Source organism: Euprymna scolopes, chromosome 14 (assembly GCF_053919585.1).
Source record: "Euprymna scolopes isolate OS-2025 chromosome 14, ASM5391958v1, whole genome shotgun sequence".
Taxonomy (NCBI): Eukaryota; Metazoa; Mollusca; class Cephalopoda; order Sepiida; family Sepiolidae; genus Euprymna; species Euprymna scolopes.
The window spans coordinates 123,601,174-123,621,233 of NC_136495.1; the positions used below are offsets into that span (position 1 = coordinate 123,601,174).

A 20,060-nucleotide genomic window follows, 5' to 3' on the forward strand; every position below is an offset into this window, starting at 1 on the left:
ATGACGTCACTCAAGTGATGTAGAACGTTCTCCACGCCTCTCCTAGATCTCGCACGTTATCTCGTTCCATGATCCACGCGTCTCACAAGTTCTCTAACGTTATCTCGTTCCGTGATCCACGCGTCTCACAAGATCTCGAACGTAATCTCGTTCCGTTATCCATGTCTCTTACGTGATCGTTCTCTTTTCCGTTCTCATAGCCTCTTCTTTTAATGGTGACGTCATTTTACATGCATTTACAGCTGCGCATCTGCACTATGTTGAACAAACATGGACGCGTTGATCGCTTACTGACGAGAACGAACATGTACGATTGATGTTTGATGAAAACGTAACGTTCGCAATTTCCCTATGTATGAATTGTATAACATTGTCGCAGATATTTTATTTAGGATTTGTCAAACCATAACACTTGATGCCATTAACGCGTATGACAGGAAATGAACACTATATCGAACATGTGTAAAGAAAACTAGTTATTTTATAGCATTTACAAAGTAACTGTGTGTTATAGAATTGCTGAACTCCACGTATAAAAAATTATTTTTCGCAGGTGGATTCTTCATCTATATCGACACGTCGGGTATGATGTTCCACTCTTCAAGCTTTGTGTACAGTCCTGACTTCACAATGAACTACCCAAGATGCCTAAGTTTTTATTACTACATGGCCGGTGAAGACTTGAACACCTTGACAGTGGGGTTGAAGAGTCGACGCAAATTACAAGCTATTTGGAAAAGAATCGGTTCGCACGGCAACAAATGGAACCATGCCACGGTAAACATACCCGCAATCCATGACCCGGAAATGAGATCGGTAAGTATGTAATTAGGAGTAAAAAGAATGGTTTTAAAATAAATATATAGAGTATTGCATAGAGTATAGCATAGAGTATTGCAGTCAATTCATGTACGGCTGATCATATATGAAGAGAAAAGTGAAAACATGTGTCCTTATGGAATGATGTAAAAAAAATTATACAGGGTTATTCAAAAATCAAGAGACTTTATTAAAAAATCAAAAGACTTTATTCAAAAATATAAATACTTTATTCAAAAATCAAAAGACTTTATTCAAAAATATAAAGACTTTATTCAAAAATCAAGATACTTTATTAAAAAATATAAAGACTTTTTCAGATATAAAAAAAAAATATTTTTAAATTTTACCCTTAATAGGTGAATCAAATCAAGGTATGGAGAACAATATGAACTCGGATGGTTCTGCTAACAAGAAACCCAGAGTAATGATGAATGGATCTCTTTTTGAGTTAATAAAAAGGCTTGTTGGGCAAAATGTACCTGCAACGGTTTCAAAGATAAGAGAAAATCCAGATTCCTCTTATTCTGAGAATTATGGAAAATCAGGGCGACCTACAACACAGCATCCTGACTTGGTAAACAAGGTTAAAATATTATTAATGAAGACCAGTCGTTAACTCAAAAAGGGATTCAAACAAAGTTTGAAGAACAATTTGGATTTACCCCGAATCAAACCTCCGTTTGCAGACTTTTGAAGGAAGCGGGGCTAACAAGAAAAAGGCTGAAGAGGAAGGCAGCTGTCGTTAACACGAATAATCACCGTGAAAAAATGAGAGAATACGCCAGGGCTTTTGTGGGATATCGAAACCGCGAAGTTTTGTTTCTGGATGAAACAGGCTTTAATTTGCACACATCCAAAAATTATGGATATTCGCAAATTGGTGTAAGCCCAGTTACTTATGTGCCCCCTTCTAAAGGACAAAACTTATCAGCCTGCTGTATTATTTCACAGTTCAGCTTATCCTATTACAAACTGATTGATGGATCGTTTAATGGGGAGAGGTTTCTTGAGTTTCTCGTCGCGGCTGTTAATGAGGGTGTTTTAAGGAGAATGTAGTCTTAGTAATGGATAACGCCCCAATCCACAAGACAATTGTTGTTAAAGAGTTTTTAGAATCTCACCAGATTGAAGTTGTATATCTTCCCCCCTACAGCCCCGACCTTAACCCTATAGTAAATTTTTTTTAGTATGGTTAAGTCTAGATACTCGGCCATAAGACCTCGTGCTGTTACTAGGGAAGAATTAAAAATTAATGTTGGTAATGTTTTGGAAAACTTAAATGGGGAGGATGTGCAAATTTTTGAAAATCTCGTAAGAAAAATGTGGGACCTAATCTACCAAGTAATAACAGGTGTTGAATAAATGAAATTATAAAGTCTCTTGATTTTTGAATAAAGTCTCTTGGTTTTTGAATAAAGTCTTTACATTTTTGAATAAAGTCTTTATATTTTTGAATAAAGTCTCTTGGTTTTTGAATAAAGTCTCTTGGTTTTTGAATAAAGTCTTGATATTTTTTAATAAAGTCTCTTGGTTTTTTAATAAAGTCTCTTGATTTTTGAATAACCCTGTAGACAAAAGAACGATGGCGAGTAAGACGACTCAAAGATACAAGTTATATGGAAGGCGACGATCGTCTCCAAAGCAAATTTAGTATATAATTTAATACGATATGGGAACCATTAATTACAATAATAGATAATGTAACTTTAAAAACTATCTTGAACATTTAAAAATATCACTGTTGAAGAAAGTACTTTTTTTAACATTCTAGTGACATCATGCAACTGGGACAACAAAAAACAATAGGAAATGTATAGAACAGTATGCAATTGTATATAAAAAAGTAGAAAATGTATTACAATATAAAAAGCATCAAATAGAAATTCAGTTCAATATAAGACAAACTATGAGCACTTAAGGTTTGAATAACTTTTATCATAAAAAAAGACTAGATTAATTGTGCGTTATGAAAGATATTTATTTTTATGTGTCCACAGCTTTCAAAATAGTAAAAAGTTAGGCGTTAAAACAAACGTAGAAGATAAAGGCAAATGTTTGTAAAAAATATTTATTCCTTGTTTTTTTTGTGTTGGTCGAGTAGCGTTCACAAAGATAGAAGTGTTTGCTGGCTTCTTATGAAGAATTCTTGGTAAAATTATTTATGAAAAATGACTTGAGTGCCATCAGCTATAATCGAAACCGAAGCCAAAACGTATGAAGAATTCTTGGTAAAATTATTTATATAAAAATAGATAACTTGAATGCCATCAGCTATAATTGAAATAGAAACCAAGATTTATGAAGAATTCTTGGTAAAATTGGTAAAATTATTTATATAAAAATAAAGGATTTGAGTGCCATCAGCTATAATCGAAACCGAAACCAAAACTTATGAAGAATTCTTAGTAAAATCATTTATTGAAAGAAATGGAAGTCCATAAGAATTTAACGACAGTTACTCAGATGTAAGTGTAACACACAAAATACATAAATAACACATACGCTATTCTATTAATATAGAGATATATGATAGTGACTTGCATAATCACACTCATACGAGACACACACATTTTGTTAAAAAATGCGTGAAGTTTGAATACATCGTATCTTCATTACAGGCATTGTCTTAAAAAATAGCTATATTAAGGTAATGATATTTTATAAAATATGCATACAATTTTCAGACGTTTTGAAATATTTCTGCAATTTATTTGAATATCTGACATTGTAATTAGTATTTATTGAATATATCAAATCAAACACTATTACTATATAAATATTAATATATAATTTTGCTTTGCAGATTTATATACAGGCAACGGGGCCACTGATTGGTGCAACTGGATTTATAGCAGTTGATGATATATCTTTACTTAACGGAGAGTGTCCGGGTAAGTTAATTTTGTTTGATATGAACAGCTGGCGATTTCGCAACAGAGATAATGTGTGAGCGGCAAATCCTTCAATAACTACAAGACACTTTCTCTATCACCAATAGCAATGGGCAATAACTCTTTATCTGAAAGTACATCTTTTAAACTCCTCGGCATAACGCTCTCAGGAAACATGAGTTGGAACAATTACATTAAGAGTATCGCCAGAACCGCTGCGAAGAAGGTAGGTTCTCCCTACCGTGCTAGAAAAATACTAACGCCCAAAAGTATCCTATACCTCTATAAGGCCACCATTTGCCCATGTATGGAGTATTGTTGTCATATTTGGGCTGGTGCATCTACCACTAGTCTCTCACTCCTAGACAAGGTTCAAAAGAGAGTCGCCAATCTGATAGGTACTGAAATGTCATCTAAACTCCAGTCCCCGTCCCATCGACGAAATGTTGCATCTCTCTGCATCTTCTACAAGTACTTTAACGGTTAATGCTCTGACGAACGGCAAGCACTTGTGCCCCCTCGGCGTAAATACCCCCCCAAACCCGACAAGCAGCTAAATCCCACCCCTTCAGAGTAGAGATCCCTAGATGTAAGAGAGCCTTCTACTCGAGTAGTTTCTTCCCCAGGACAGCTAGACTTTGGAATTCCCTTCCAGATCCCTGCTTCCCCAACTGTACTGACATGCAGAAGTTCAAGTGCAACGTGAACCGACATCTTGCTGCCAAACTCCCTACACAGTACCTCTGATGCTTATGCCCCTGATAGTAGCCCCCTACAACAAAGTGGCAATGTGCCTTGTTTGGGGTGAAAATGTAATAAAAAAAATCTGGCGCAATATTTTAGCTATTAGAAGAATGCCTGCCTTTCAAGTCTCTAATTGAATTCTCGTAAAAATTTGGTCTGGAATTTTATTTATTTATTTTTTTGTTTTTCCTGTTTAAATTTCAGAGTCAAAGAATATCGATTGTAATTTCGAAAATTCTAACCGTTGTGGTTATACACAAGAAAAAAATGATCATTATGATTGGTCCTACGGTTCCGGAGTGTCGAAACAACGATCTACTGACAACCAACCTAATTTAGATCATACGTATGGAACACAATTTGGTAAATATATAACTGTTGTTTTGTTTCGAATTCTGGAATAATAACTTGAAGACACTTGAAAATAGTTTAAAATATTTTAAAAAACATTGTTACATTTAGTGCATTGGGGCCTGTGTAGTTGTATTAGATGAGCTCAATTTTTGTCGTATATATCACATACAACTATTAGGTAATGCTATTAAACCGAGGTATAATTCTATTCCTCTATGAATATTGATAAAATAGCAACTTGTTTACAATAAAATATGTATAAAAGGTTTGTCTATTAAGTAAATATTACTTTGAACCCGGTGATTGAATCGTAAATACAAATACTGCTATTTAAGACTAGCGGGATCTATGGAAATTCCACAGTGGACTCTTACATGTGTTTATATGTATTGATGTTGGCTTTCTGTGATTGTTCAGCGCAAACGGAGACGCCATCATATTATTGTAGCACTTTTTTAAAACTGCATAAGTATTTATCTAAGCTTGCATAACAATTAAACGACGCCCCCTCGGAAGAAAAATGATGTAAGCGTGACACAGAAAATAACACACACGCTATTGTACTAATATATATATATATATATATATATATATATATATATATATATATATATATATATATATATACATACATATATGTGTCTATATATATATATATACATATGATGGCTACATATAGACATATATACATAAATTATTTAAAAAATAAAAAATGAAAAATAAAGGCCAGCTAACCCGGTTTCAATCCTCGCTAAACAGAGCCAAATCGAGGACAATACGATTAAAAAAAATGAATAAAATCATGAATATTGCAAGGGAAAGAAGAAAACAAAATATCAAAAATAAACAGGGGAAACAAAATTACATAGAGACCAAATTAAGTCCTAGAAGATTTTCTTTTTGCTTGCAAAGAGAAGGTCTCATCGACTTAATATAAATAGTCTCTAGGATTTTTAAATTATATGGAGAGTGCGACCTGCTCAAAATAGTGAATAATACTTATGGTTCTGCGATTTGCGACCACCTTATAAATAACCATGCGTGTGCCACGAATTTCAGTGTCGACATGTTCACTATCTTAGGAAGAAGCTTTGTTCGTGGAATCTATGCTTTGATTTAGGCACAGATAAAGAGCATAAAAAATTGTTGACATTAGTTTCAGTTTCACGGGTTTTTTTCGTGAAAGATTGGCGAGGGGGGACGAGAGATTGGAGCTCAGACGAGCACTTGCCATGGAAATAACGATAAAACAAAGACAGGCTCGCAACGCCTCTTTTGTGGGAGAGAGGTTGCAGGGAAGAGAAAAGGACATCCCCCACTAAGGTACGAAGTCTATTTTGTTCTATGTCAAGGAAGGATAGGCTCTTTTTAGCAGCTCCTGTCCAGATGTGGCAGCAGTACTCCATCCTTTGACGTACTTTGCTCTTCTTTAAGAGACAGATTTTCTTAATCCTCAGTTATACGTTTTCATATCTGGTTCCTATGTCTTTCTTGTATGAATTTCGGGCCCTGGATTATGTAGATAACATTGCCTATTCTCTGTATTAGCTTTCCCAGTTCCCCAAAATGTTAGTGATACTGTAGAGGTTTGTTGTGGTTTGTCTCGTTAAGAGCTTTTCATTTACTGATCTGATTTATGAGCGAAACAGATATTCCGATGATGATGTGGATACCGGACTTTTAGGCTTTGCCGTAATCCGATATACTTGAGAAACTACTATAGGACTTTTTTGCGTGGGCGATCCTTAAGCCTTCTTTAGTGTCTATCTTAATTCGTCTAAAAAGTGCTCCGAGGATTATATGGAATTGTGGGATATTTTATCTGGTATGTCTTACAAGACTTTTTGAACTCTGAAAAAAATAATTGGCTGGCATTATCACTACTCAGGCAATCAGCAACACGAAATCGAGCAAACAGCTCATGTAAGAAAATTAATGGTTACTCCTGTGATAATTTTCCTGCAATATCAGTGCCTCTGGCCGTTCGGAGAAACTATCCACTGCTATCGAGTAATAAAGATCATCCAGTTTTCCCGCAACGTATCTTGGACCACGGTTGTTCGGATTTTGGACACGGTTTCTGAATAATAGATGCTACCAAGTCTACCCTTTACATGCTTTGACCATATTCGTGATATCTTGGTCCATTGATGGTCAGTAAACAAAGCTGCGCATCAGGCATTAAACTTTCTAGTGCCAGGATGATCCATATGGGAGTTTTTCAGTATTATCTTTTGCAGAGTTTTAGGAATAATGAGTCTCTCGCTATAAGGCAGGACGTTGTCGTAGATTCAGTAAGTGTCTGAAGTAAGTTCCTCTTGTTCTAATTTCTGCTTTGTGATTTTCATAAATTCATCATTCACTGCTTCTATCTTAATTTATTGGATAGACACTTGTAGTTCCCGGATTGTGTTGCAACTCCTCGTTTTTATTTCACTATTAGTGTGCAATGAGGCGATTACCGAGTCTTTTAGAGGTCACTTCTGAGTTGGTATCAACCAGGATAGTTCATTTACGCGCAATTTTCTTTGAAGATAAGAATTTCAATTGAAAATCGTAAGTCAACAAAATGGTTCCGCATCTTAATAAACCTTTTGCAGTAATTAATTTTGTGGACTCAAATATGGTTAGAAGGGGCTTGTCATCTGTTTGAAGGATAAAATGACTATTCCGCAAATTGTGAAATTTTGAGACTGCATAAATAATTCCGAGAATCTTTTCTATTTGAAATATTGTTTTTCAGTCGGAAGTTGTGTTCTGGATGCATAGGCAATGCAATTTTCTCGACTCATCCGACAGCTTATGTAGCAAACATGATCCTATACCGTTTAGCAGAGGTTATTCGCAATTATGATATCAGTTTTCGGGTTAAAATGTGAGAGAAGAAATTTAATTTTCTCAAACGCTGACTGACACTCGGTAGTCTATTCTCAACGTTCTTCTTTTTTAATTTCTGAATTAATGGTGCACGCTGTTAATACATTTTTGGAATAATGCTCTGATAGTAATTAGCGAGTTCTAAAGAAAAAATTGCAACTGGGTGGCATTTCCGATTACCAGAATATTCCTTATTGCAACGGTTCTATCGTGATTCGAGTGATAGTTCAATTATGCACCCGAAATATATTTTTTCTTTGTAAGAAGAGTTTGCTTTTTTTTAATTTTTAACCCAAATATTGTATTCCTTTGAATACTTCATAGATATGGTCTTTATTCTGTTTCATGTTCTTGCTGGTTATAATAATGTCGTCAAGATATGCGATGCCTAAGTCAAGGCCGCCTAGCATAGTATCCATAACCTGATGAAAATTGTAGGCATACCTTATTCTCAAACTTTAATCTTGCATATCTGTAAAAACTCGATCGGTATTCATACAGAGCCATGTAGCGCTCTCTTTTTGACCGGGATTTGGAAATATGCGTCGCTTAAAAAAAATCTTTCATCGTTTATTTATATAAAGACTTCCTCTGCACTTATTAGGGAGCGACGGAAATCCTCTAATAAGACGTTCAGCCCAGTTGAAAAGTCTGCAGTAACACAGATTTCCTCCGACCTCACGGAGACAGTGGGAGCAGCCCACTGATTGTATTTTAGTTTTGATAGAATACTGACAATTTTCCATCTGTTAAGCTCTTAATTGATTTTTCCATGGATGCAGATGACACGTTGTTGTATACTGGTAGTATGCTTCGTAGCCATTTTCGTACTTTTTCCCAGACCAGGTGGAAATACTTCTGTAATTTCTATTTTAAATTTGGGATTAGATTCTCGGATTCTGATGAAATTTAGTCTGCTTTTCTGAATCAAACTCATGCATCAAATCCTTATACAGCATATCTGTTGTAGTTATTAGAACATAGATGTTAACTTCGTTAGTTTTTCTAATAGTGTTACGTTAGTCAACGCTTTTCCTTCGAAGTTAATTTATGGGCCCTTAACGACTATGCTGTTTGTGTGATCTCAACATTTTGGGTTTATTCAATTTTTTTCTATGTATTTAAATTTAACAGCGAAAGGTGTGAACTTGAGTCTAATTACATTTAAATTTTTAGTCAGATTTTTTACCGTGAATAATTTACGTAAACCTTCTTCATTGTTTTCGCTTTCTATTAAACGCACCATGCAATGAAAACTTCTGTGTCCAAATTTTTTACATGCCACACATTTTTGACAGATATGAGTAGCAACCAAATACAGATTTCATCATTACTTAGAAAGGGATGTAATTTTCTTTCTGAAAAGTCATTTTGAGAAATGTACGATAATGTGGTCACTTGTATGTTATTTATTACGTGGGGTTAAAGTTTGGTTTCTTATTTTTATATGTGCAATTACAGATTCGATGTTTTTCGCGTCTTTCTCTAGTAATTCCATATTCTGACAGTTTTCTATTGAATTTACACAGTTAAATTCAGTTCGTTTTCTAATTGTGTTAGAACACGCTTTCTGATTTCAGAATTTCGATTTGATGTCAATCCTTGCGCAAATACTAGACTTTTAAAATTGTCTGCCCTGAACTCTAATAATTAAAATTCGTCGCAGTGTCTATTAAGCACAGTCGCATAAGTTGAGAAGTCATCGTCGTCGCTTTTCATTAGATTCAAACATTTCCATCATTTATGAAATATAGAGTATATTAAGGTAAAAAAAAAAGTTCTGCAAGAAACTCCACGGTATCGACGAAAGATATCTCTTCAGTTTTTTGTGATCAAATATTATTAATAAATTACATATGTGCAGCAATAACAACTACATAATATCATTTAATAGCAAACGCACTTTCTGGTCAATACTGATAGTCTATACTAAAGAAGCCCTCGTATCGTCTGTAGAAAGCTGAAAATAGCTTATCTTCTTCTGGTGTGTATCAGAAGTTGTCAATCGCATTCGATGTAAAGTCCTGTGAAAATGCGGTATTATTCTGTTGAGGCATTATCCTTTACGACTTAAGCAAGTAAGTCCTTCATATGCTATTGATTTTCATTTTTCTCGTTGTTGTTGTTGGTTTTAGTGTTGTTGCCCCTGTAATCGTATGGGTTTTTCCTCTGTGCGGTCTTTCCGAATTGTTTCTGTAAGTGATGTCGTTTTCCATCTGTATGTTCTGGTGTTCGACAAATTATTGCTGTTGCTGTTGTTGTATTTGCAAGTACACCGATTGTTCTAACACTGCCTGAAGCGCGTCCATCTTTTACGTTGTGTAAACACAAATAATGTACATTTTCTTTTTAAAATCGCGTTCGGCTTAACAAAATCTTCGACGTTTTAAATCTGAGAATGGTGGAAACATTAACTAATTTCCTACTAGTCTTGCACTAAAAATAATGTTGTACTTGGTTGTACTCACAGTTTTATGTTCTGTTTTTATTAAAAATCCCTTGGAAATAAGTGTTGCGATATACATTTAATATCGAGAAACAATAGGAACGAGGCGATAGGATGTAAAGGTAAATGCTCTGATAATCATATGGAATTAGGTGGTATGAATAGACAGGAGAGTTTCCTGAAGTAGACGACGGAAGTTATGTCATTCTTTGTTAGAAACAGCATAGAAGTACAAAGCAGAACCAAAGAAAGTATGAATTATAATTTTTTTTTTACACAGTGGTCACCACTTATCAAGGCCCGGAAGCCACTCAGGGATAAGGGTTATTGCAAGTACATTACGTTAGTGTGGAGATTTGATTAAGTGTTTACTTAAGGGGGCGGTTCATTAGGAATTTGTTAACGCAGACGCAACAGAGTTCCACAGGCGTGCAGTTCTAAATAATTAACAATAAAAATATCAAATACAAAATACAAAAATATAAAATAAAGAGTAAAAATATACATTATAAAAAATAAAATAAAAATTAAAAAAAGACAAAAAATTACAATGAAAAAAAAAAGTACTTATGCAACATAGGAATAGAAATGAAATCAATTGTCATAAAGTCCAAATTGAACATGGAAGTAGTCAGAAAAATACCTATCGTTATTAGGGTATTGTATATCAAGAGAAGCTTCATAGAAAATGAGGGATGTTCAATTTCTATAATCCAGTTCATAAGGGAATCCAGAGTAGGAGGGGATGATGTGGGATGGAATATTCAATTCCTTATATATAGTTATGTCGGAGTTGTATGGATATAAACATATATGCATACGCATTAGTATATATGATATAATTATTGTTGATGTTTTTAATCATAATTTGTTTGCAGGTCATTACATGTATATAAATTCTTCAAGACATAGCGTTGGACAAAATGCCGTTCTTTGGACGCCGAAGTTCCAGAAAAAGCAGGGATCATGTCTCACATTTTGGTATTACATGAGCGGTTCGGGAATTGGTTCACTTGAGGTATATTTCTCCAACAAGAAGAGCATAATTTACAGGGGCCCAGTCGTTTGGATGAGGCGAGGAAACCAGAATAAAAATTGGATGCAGGAATACATACCGATTAAACAATATAACCCGCACTATGTAAGTATCTATCAATCTGTCTATCTATCTATCCATCTGTCTATTTTGCGCTCTTTATATATATATATATATATATATATATATATATATATATATATATATATATATATATAATTTTTGTGTTTTTATTTGAAATTTTGATGACTGATTTGTTTGGTGGAAGCAATCATTTATTGAGTGGCCTGACAGGGCATCTACTTCGATACGAACATAACATGTCCAGTGTCTCGACCATGTAGATTTGTTTATATAAACAAAATATATCTCTTGTTTTTCTTTTATTGAACACTCTTAATAAGCTAGTTTAATTCAATATTTATCACTCTTGAATAATTTTAACGAGGTATAAATAAGTTTCCAGATTTTTGTATAGCCATTTAAAATGTCTTAGACTCTTGAAAATTCAGTATGCTATTGCATTACAGCTTATGAGATGACTGGCCATTTTTTATGATTTACGGTAAAAATTAACAGTTACAGCAAGAATTAGAATACACCTTACAGCCTGATTTTCACAGCTGTTGAAATTTTAAAAATGAAATTTGGATGTGAAGCTACTTTAGAAGAAGAGTATATAATAAAATACTTTTTATAATTAAAAAAAATGCAACAAAAACGTATGGAATGCTTCAGACTGCTTTTGCACCATCTTGGGATTAGTTTGTGAGTGACATAAGAGATTCAAGAAAGGCATGAAGTCTATGAAGGATAATGAGATGTGTGGGAGATGTAAGGATGTCAGAACACCAGATTGATTGGCCAAATAAAGAACTTCATGGAAAAGAATCGTCGTGACAATATGTGCACAGTTTAATGTCAGTGTATGAAGTATACACATAATTATTCTCGATGTTAGCAATCCGCCCAGCTTCGCCCGCTCGTAAAATACGCATGGACATTTTAACTAGACTACCCATGACCCGTTGGGTCAATATGTTATATTAGCTATGAAATTAATGTCTAAGCGTGATTCTTGTGACGTAAAGAAACTATTTTTTTGTGATATAACAGAAACGTTTCTATGAAAGTATATCAAAATGAAAAACGAATATAGGTATATTAAAATGAGTCGCTCTGTTTATAATTGCTTACTTTAAAAAAAAACTTAGAACCATTGAATTATAAGTGGTTTGCCATACTTATATGTAAATGTGCACTGAACAGATACCATAATACTTAAAGTTACACTGTAATTTTGATATATCTTTTAATTTAAACGCGAAAAACAATACGTTTTATTGTCGCATTGATTATTTATTTGCAACGCAAATTAAAAAAAAACATATTCTCGGGTTATTTATTTATCTTCGTAGTGTAGAAGAAAATTTATGAATGTTTTTAAAAAGGTTTACTAAAAAATTGAGAATAAAGTAAAAAAAAGAAGGTGGTGGGTAAATCGCCATTGTTAAATGCTCTTGTGGTTGTCAACGGGTTGAAGTAAATTTATTTGTAAGAAAATTGCGTTAAAATAACTTAAACGTAATACGAAAATGAACCCATGCGCAACCGGAAGTCGTAAACCGGATGTGTTACAATACCCGTTACAAGGTCATTTGAGTTTTATAATTATATAGATTAATACACAAACTGAGAAATCTGCATGCTAATATTTTTTTTCTAAACAGTTCAGTTCTGAGTTAAAAAAAAAATTCACGCTGAGATTGAAACCAAAATCTAAAAACAGTGATTCAAGTACGATAACAATTATACCAGGTAGACCCGATATTCACGAAGTGTTTTCAAACCTTTTTAGTCTTTACATAAGGAAACAGTCATGATTCACGGCCGCGCATGCGCATTCGTGAAAAAGTTGACAAATAGATAAAAATCTGAGAACTCCCAAATATCAATTTTTGAATGTTATCTTCTTAGCAGATCTTTCTGTCCGGATGAAAACCGATTAAGAGTTTATCACATATCTGAATACCCTATAATTCAAAAGCATTCAAAAGCAAGCAATGACTGTAAACTTTGCTTTCGTATAAACTGTATCACCTGAAGAGGTCTCTACTACTAGTAACAAGCTGGCCGAAACATACTTATGAATGTGTAGCAAAATATTACTGCTTATGTAAAAACAAATAGAAAGTAAATATATAATAAAATATAAAAAATAAATGGGAGAGAAATAAATAAATATATATAGAACGTTATGAACCTATATATGCCAATTAAGCTACACAGAATATTTCGCGTTTCATTCGCGTGAGAATTCGTTAGATTTATGCTTAAGCCTGACGAATTATCATGAGAATGGCAGGCGAAATATTCTGCGTAACTTAATTGCCATATATATTTTTATAACTTACTACCTAGCTCTACCTATGTATTGAGCACTGTTGAAGTAAATACTGAAAATCTACGCATGAAATTATATATTCGTATATTAATTTATGTGATTAAATGAAGTAGTCATATATATATGTATATATATGTATATATATATATATACATATATATATATATATATATATATATATATATATATATATATATATATATATATATGGTGGTACATAAGACAATTTCAGATTGAAAATGAAACTTTTTTATGACTGTATTTAATTCAATCTTTTTTATTACACGGTTTAGTGTGTAGCAATTTGTTCTGACTTTATTACGAAAAATAATGTCTCTTAAGTAGCCTCCATTCTCGGCTTCGCGAAGTTTCGCGCCTTATAATATATTCTACATAACACTTTAAACATCGAAAGGGAAAGAATTTCCTGTCATATATTTGCCTTAAGTTCTTTGATGGTCCGATGCTCATTTATTTATTACGTTTTTTTTAAAGATATGCTCAAAGACAAAAGTCTTGTGCTGTAAAATCAGGTGAATGTGGAGGCCATTCAAATCGGAATACCGAAAGATTCTTTGATTCTGAGACTACAGCTTTATTGTGGCTCTAAGTATGTGCAGTCGCTCCACCTTGTTACCACCAATACCCTGGCATGTTTGCAAACTGAGGTTGAACCAAATTCATAAGCATATCTATGTATCACTCAGCAGTTACTATCACATCATTTTCATTCGCATCTTCAAAGAAGAAGGGGCCAATAACCCTTTCTGAGGTTGCTCTACGCCATACTCTGACTTTAACTGGGTGCATTGAACTCGTATGAACTAAGTGTAGATTTTCAGTGCTCCAGAATCTGGTAGTCTGCGAAGTGACATAATCATTCAAATGGCAATGAACCCTCTCCCCTATGATTAACTTGTGAATAAACTCATTGTCAGTTCTTGCAGTTTCCTGAAACCTGGCAACGTACTTTAGTTGTTTCTGTAAGTAGTGTGGCTGTAAATATTGCACTAATTGAACCTTGTAAGGATACAAACGCAAGCCTATTTGAATGTGCTGTAAAGAGCTCTATGGGATGGCAAGTTTTATTTGAATGCCTTCGAGTTGATGTGGTTGGGTATTCTTCAATGCTACGTCTCAAAACTTCAGTATTTTCAGGTGTACGTACTTAGCAACCTCGTCCACGTTTAGACCTATCATTTACAGAGCCTTGTTTTTAAAAACACGTCACTAAGTCCATTATCGCATACCTACTAGGTTGGTTGGTTGGTTGGTATTGTTGTTGTTGGTGGTGTTTTACGGCATATCAACCCTTTTCAGGTTATTTAATGTCGAATCCAGTGGTTTTGAAGAAACTTTTAATAGAATACACTTTTTTTTCAAGTCGGTTTCGATTTAACCTATAATTGGGACCCTAACAGGTACAAACCCCCCGGATCAGAGAGGACCTGAGAGCAATGCCAATTAAGGGGTAGCTCCATACTCCCCCCATATATATATATATATATATATATATATATATATATATATATATATATATATATATATAAGAGAAAATAGTTAATAAAACATGTTAAAAAAACTTTTAAAAAGAGTTAGAAACATATTTAATTTGAAAATGAAACACTAAATTAGTGGATAGTCCTTAATCCGCGGAGTTTCGAAGAAATACTTTCCTTCTCATCAGAGGGTAGGATTTAGCAAAATGCGGGATCGGATTTTGCATACAAAAGTATTTGATGAAACTACAAGTAAGTCAAAGATCTTACTTGATAAGAAAAAGTGAAGCAAAGGGAATATGGTAAAGAAAAAGGTGATTTCACGTGAATGGACAGTCTGGTGAAAGGTTAAGTATCCAATGACGATAAAATCCAAAAATGTAAATTGTAATTTTTATTATATATATATATATATATATAGTAGAAGTGGTAATTAATAAAAAACCTGAAGAAAGTGCTCAATACTGTTGTAGAGCAAATATGCGTTTTATTTTTTATTACCGTTTTTTTCTGTTTAGGTACATGATTTTTCAGCTACGTGGCCGTTTTTTGGCCGTTATGTAGCCTCCTCAGACTTTACAGAAAGGTTCGTTTATGGTAAACGAACGGTCACCTACCTGAAACAATAATGTAACTAAACAGAAAAAAACGGTAAAAAAATAAAACGTATATATATATATATATATATATATATATATATATATATATATATATATACAAATGTGTGTGTTTAATTGTAAATTTTTACATAGGTAAATTTCAATATAATATTCTTTTATTAATTATAATTATTATTCTGTACTTATTAATTAACATAAGCCCCTACTTCTAGTTTAATGGGCAAATGAAATGCCTTTACTCTTTCCATATTAATCGGAATAAGTATTTTTCGAAAAATAACTAAACTGAAGTATAAATTTTTACTTGTAATGGAATGGAAAATGTAACGAAAAACTGCGCATTCAAAATTAAAATTAAGTCTCGATCTCTCCTCTCTCTCTCTCTCATATATATATATATATATATATATATATATATATATATATATATATATATATATATATATATAATAGGACAACAAGAGTATGAAATGAAGTCACAAAACTATATATTGGTAGATATACAATGGTACAATGGATCATGTATTGAATGATGTAATACAAGCAAAATTTGGGGGATACAAGAGACTCTTTATGCCAGGGCATTCGAAGCCTAATACTTCTCATCAGAAGAGTAGAGAAGGTGCTAGGTGCTCTCTCTCTTTATATATATATATATATATATATATATATATATATATAGAGAGAGAGAGAGAGAGAGAGAGAGAGAGAGAGAGAAGGAGAAATAAACAGGAACAAACCGAGTCATGTATTCATAAACGTTTCGTCTTTATTTTGAGACTTCCTCATCTTTAAACGTTGATGAACACATAACTGGGTTTGTTCCTTTTTATTTATCTATTTTGTCGGAATACTATTTTCATTATATATATATATATATATATATATATATATATATATATAAACACATTTATATATATATATAAAAACACACTTATATATATATATATATATATATATATATATATATATATATATATGATTACTACTTCTTGATAGAAGTTTGCCATCTCTTCCGTGAAGCGTTGTGCGCCTGTATGCAAGTAGATGACTTTTAAAACCAGCTTTAGTCCAACATTAAAGTACATATATGTGACATAAAAACTTTACTTCTTGTAAAAGTTAATCGCATGATAATATTGTGAATCCTTGAATGTCGTGTTAGGCCACTTTTGGATTTCCAGATTAGACCACTAATATGACAAGTTATTATTGCAGGATATGATATAAATTCCATCTCATAAGACTGTACTTCCTGTCTTTTATTGTGTGATTCCAGATGATTTACAAAACCTGCTTTGGACAAAAGGCATCTTCCACGTACAATGCACTTAAGTTCCTGTTGTAATTTCTATGACATTATATTTTCGTCCTGCTTTCTTAAAACACCTTTTAAGATAGCAAGCTCTACACGCTGCTCTTTAAAAATCTTACAACTTTCTCTGGTGGGGTTTCTCCACCGTGATCGATATTTCGCTTTGGCTTCCCAGTTATGTATATCCATCTCAAGTATTGTCAAGTTGTTTTTCATAGAATCCTTAAACCTTTTTCTTGTGTTATGTTGTCATCTTTTATCTCTATCTATATCGCCATAAAACAGTTGTTTAGGAAGTCTTTTGCCTCCATCCTAACCACGTGTCCAACGCATTTGATTTTGAATGATTTTTATTTGTATACTAGTACTATTTGATCATTCAAGATCTACAGTGTCAGGCGTTAGAGTCCTTCAGTTAATATTAAGTGTTAATATTGTAATATATATATATATATATATATATATATATATATATATATATATATATATATATATATATATACATACATTCATGAGAAAAAATGGGCCAAGAGTGAATGAAGGAAGAAATTGTTTTTTTCAATATTTTTCCATTAATTTTTGTTAATTTTAACTGAACATTTCTATTTTGCATTATTTCTATTATTTTCATTAATATTATAGCATATAATAATAAGTGGAAAAATTACTCCTAAAAGGTGTATAACCGCATCTTGACGAGGGTATAAAAAACGAATTGCAGAATTAAGGCAGTCCAAAATGACTTACAAGCAGATTTTTTATATTTTAAGAAAAGAAAATGTGAAAACATCTCTTTCTGCAGTGAAGCGAATTAGTCAAAGGTTCGAAGTCGAACGCTCGGTAAAATTGAAATCTAGATCTGGTCACCCTAAATCATCCACTTTGAAGGACGACCACAGGCTTAAATTAACTGTTCTGAAGGATCGAAAGAAAACTTATGTTGACCATAGCAAAGAATTCAAATCAGGGGCTGGAAATTCTCTCTTTAGATATACAATATCCAGACGAATGAAGGAAATACGATTTTCTTCTAAAACGTGTGCAAAAAAGCCATTTTTATCTAAGAAGAACATCACTGATAGAAAGAGATTTTCTCGTGTTATGGCAAGAAAGATATAGACGGGTTCAGGAATGTTTTCTAGTCAGATAAATCAAGATTTTATCTTGTTAGTGATGCTTCCGAACGGTGCATTCGAAGAACTGGAGAAAGATTTCGCTAAGTTGCATAAAAACGATAGTTTAACACGGGAGTGGAGAGATAATGGTATGGGGAACTTTTACTGCAGCAGGATGTGAGGAACTTATTAGATGTGAGAAGTCAATCAATGAAAAAGTATACATTCGATTATTAGAAACAGGACTGTTACCAAGTATCCGGAAGCTGGGAATATCCCAGTACATTTTTTCTCAAATTGATAATGCCTCTGCACACACTGCTAAAGTTACAAAAAATGGTTTTCTGTTGATATGATGTTTTGGCCAGTTTAAACCCGATCGAGAATATTTGATCCATAATATCTTGTGCTTTGACTGGAAGAAAATTTTCAAACAATGACAAACTGTGGGAAACTGTGCAAAGCGAATGGAATAGTATCACCTCTTCACAGTGTTCAACTTTGGTTGAGAGCATGTCTAAAGAATTGATCTTTTAAAGAAATTAAAAGGGAATGCGATTCCATCCTAAGCATTTATTAAAGCAAATGTCTTGTTCTGTGTTATTAGTCTCGTGTAAGTTTCCATGTTCAATTGTTTTTTTGTTTAGTATAGCTTTTAGTGCAATAAAATGTATAAAATTTGTTTGGCCCATTTTTTGCTGATGATTGTATATATATATATTTATATATATATATATTATTCAAGAGGGACTGAGAATAGTTACGCTATATATTGTTACAGTTATTGCGAATCATTGTGCAAATTTCTACATTTCTGGTTGCTATGATGCGTTTTTTATGTTAGCAGAATATATATATATATATATATATATATATATATGTTTGTGTGTGTGTGTGTGCACGCGCGCGTGTGTGTGTATTTATGTATGCATATATACATAGTAAGCTATGAAGATATATATGACAGTAAAGCTCAACCTAATTTTTTCAACAGTGCTCAATACATAAGTATAGCATAACGTAGATGATATGCGGAAAATTCTATGTAGCCTAATTTCCATATACATATCTTACTCTACTTACCTATTGAGCACTGTTGAAGATAATACTGGGAATCGATACTAAAATATATCTCTTTATATAATTTTATGTGGATATATATATACATATATATATATACATATATATATATATATATCCACATCTATTCCAAAAATAGATATGGAAATATCTATTTCTTTCTCTCTCACTTTATATACATATATATATATATATGTGTATATATATATATATATATATATATATACATATATATATATATAACTGCCTTTTTTAGGTTTCATTCAAAGCTGTTACTGGTACTCGTCCTGGCGGCATTGCAATTGACGATATTAAATTGTTACCTAGCTGTCCGGAACCAGGTAAGTCTTATAACTTACTATGAGATTTGTAAACGTGTTATCATATTTGAAAGAACGAGTTTCTTTATTAAAATTATGAATATAAAATTGGCATATTATTATGTTATAATATTAACAAGTTAATTCACTTAAAACGTGCTTGATAAATAAATCAATAATAATATCATATAGAGTCGAGTGTTACTAACACTTGATAGCTCTTTCAAATTTTTAAAAACAAACGAGGAAACGGGGGTGAGTGACACCGAGGTTTGGATACAGGTAGAACATGCTTTATTGTTGATTTAAAAACTGAGTCTTGTTCGTCTCCTTACTAATATATGAGTCAATTTATGCGTGAGTCATGTAATTAAGAAAACCCTGTCGTCTTGGCGCGTGCTTATAAGTTTTTCATGTAATTATGGGACCACACATCCATCTCAGTCCAGCATGCGCTTCTTTTCTGTCTTCGTCGTATGGTGCATATTTCTTTTTTTCTTTCCCTCCGCTGTGACATCGTTTCGCGCATCGGCTTGG

The 20,060-nt window shown here is 33.0% G+C and overlaps 1 protein-coding gene across 1 annotated transcript in view; it reads left to right on the plus strand.

Moving 5' to 3' along the window:
* Positions 1-20,060, plus strand: part of LOC145292800 (MAM and LDL-receptor class A domain-containing protein 2-like) — a 119,763-nt gene that overhangs the window by 37,297 nt on the left and 62,406 nt on the right. Inside the window, exons 12-14 of the mRNA XM_080138839.1 lie at positions 554-816; positions 3,626-3,713; positions 4,662-4,820. Of these exons, the coding sequence (XP_079994965.1) occupies positions 554-816; positions 3,626-3,713; positions 4,662-4,820 (510 nt within the window). The remainder of the gene's footprint in view (positions 1-553; positions 817-3,625; positions 3,714-4,661; positions 4,821-20,060) is intronic.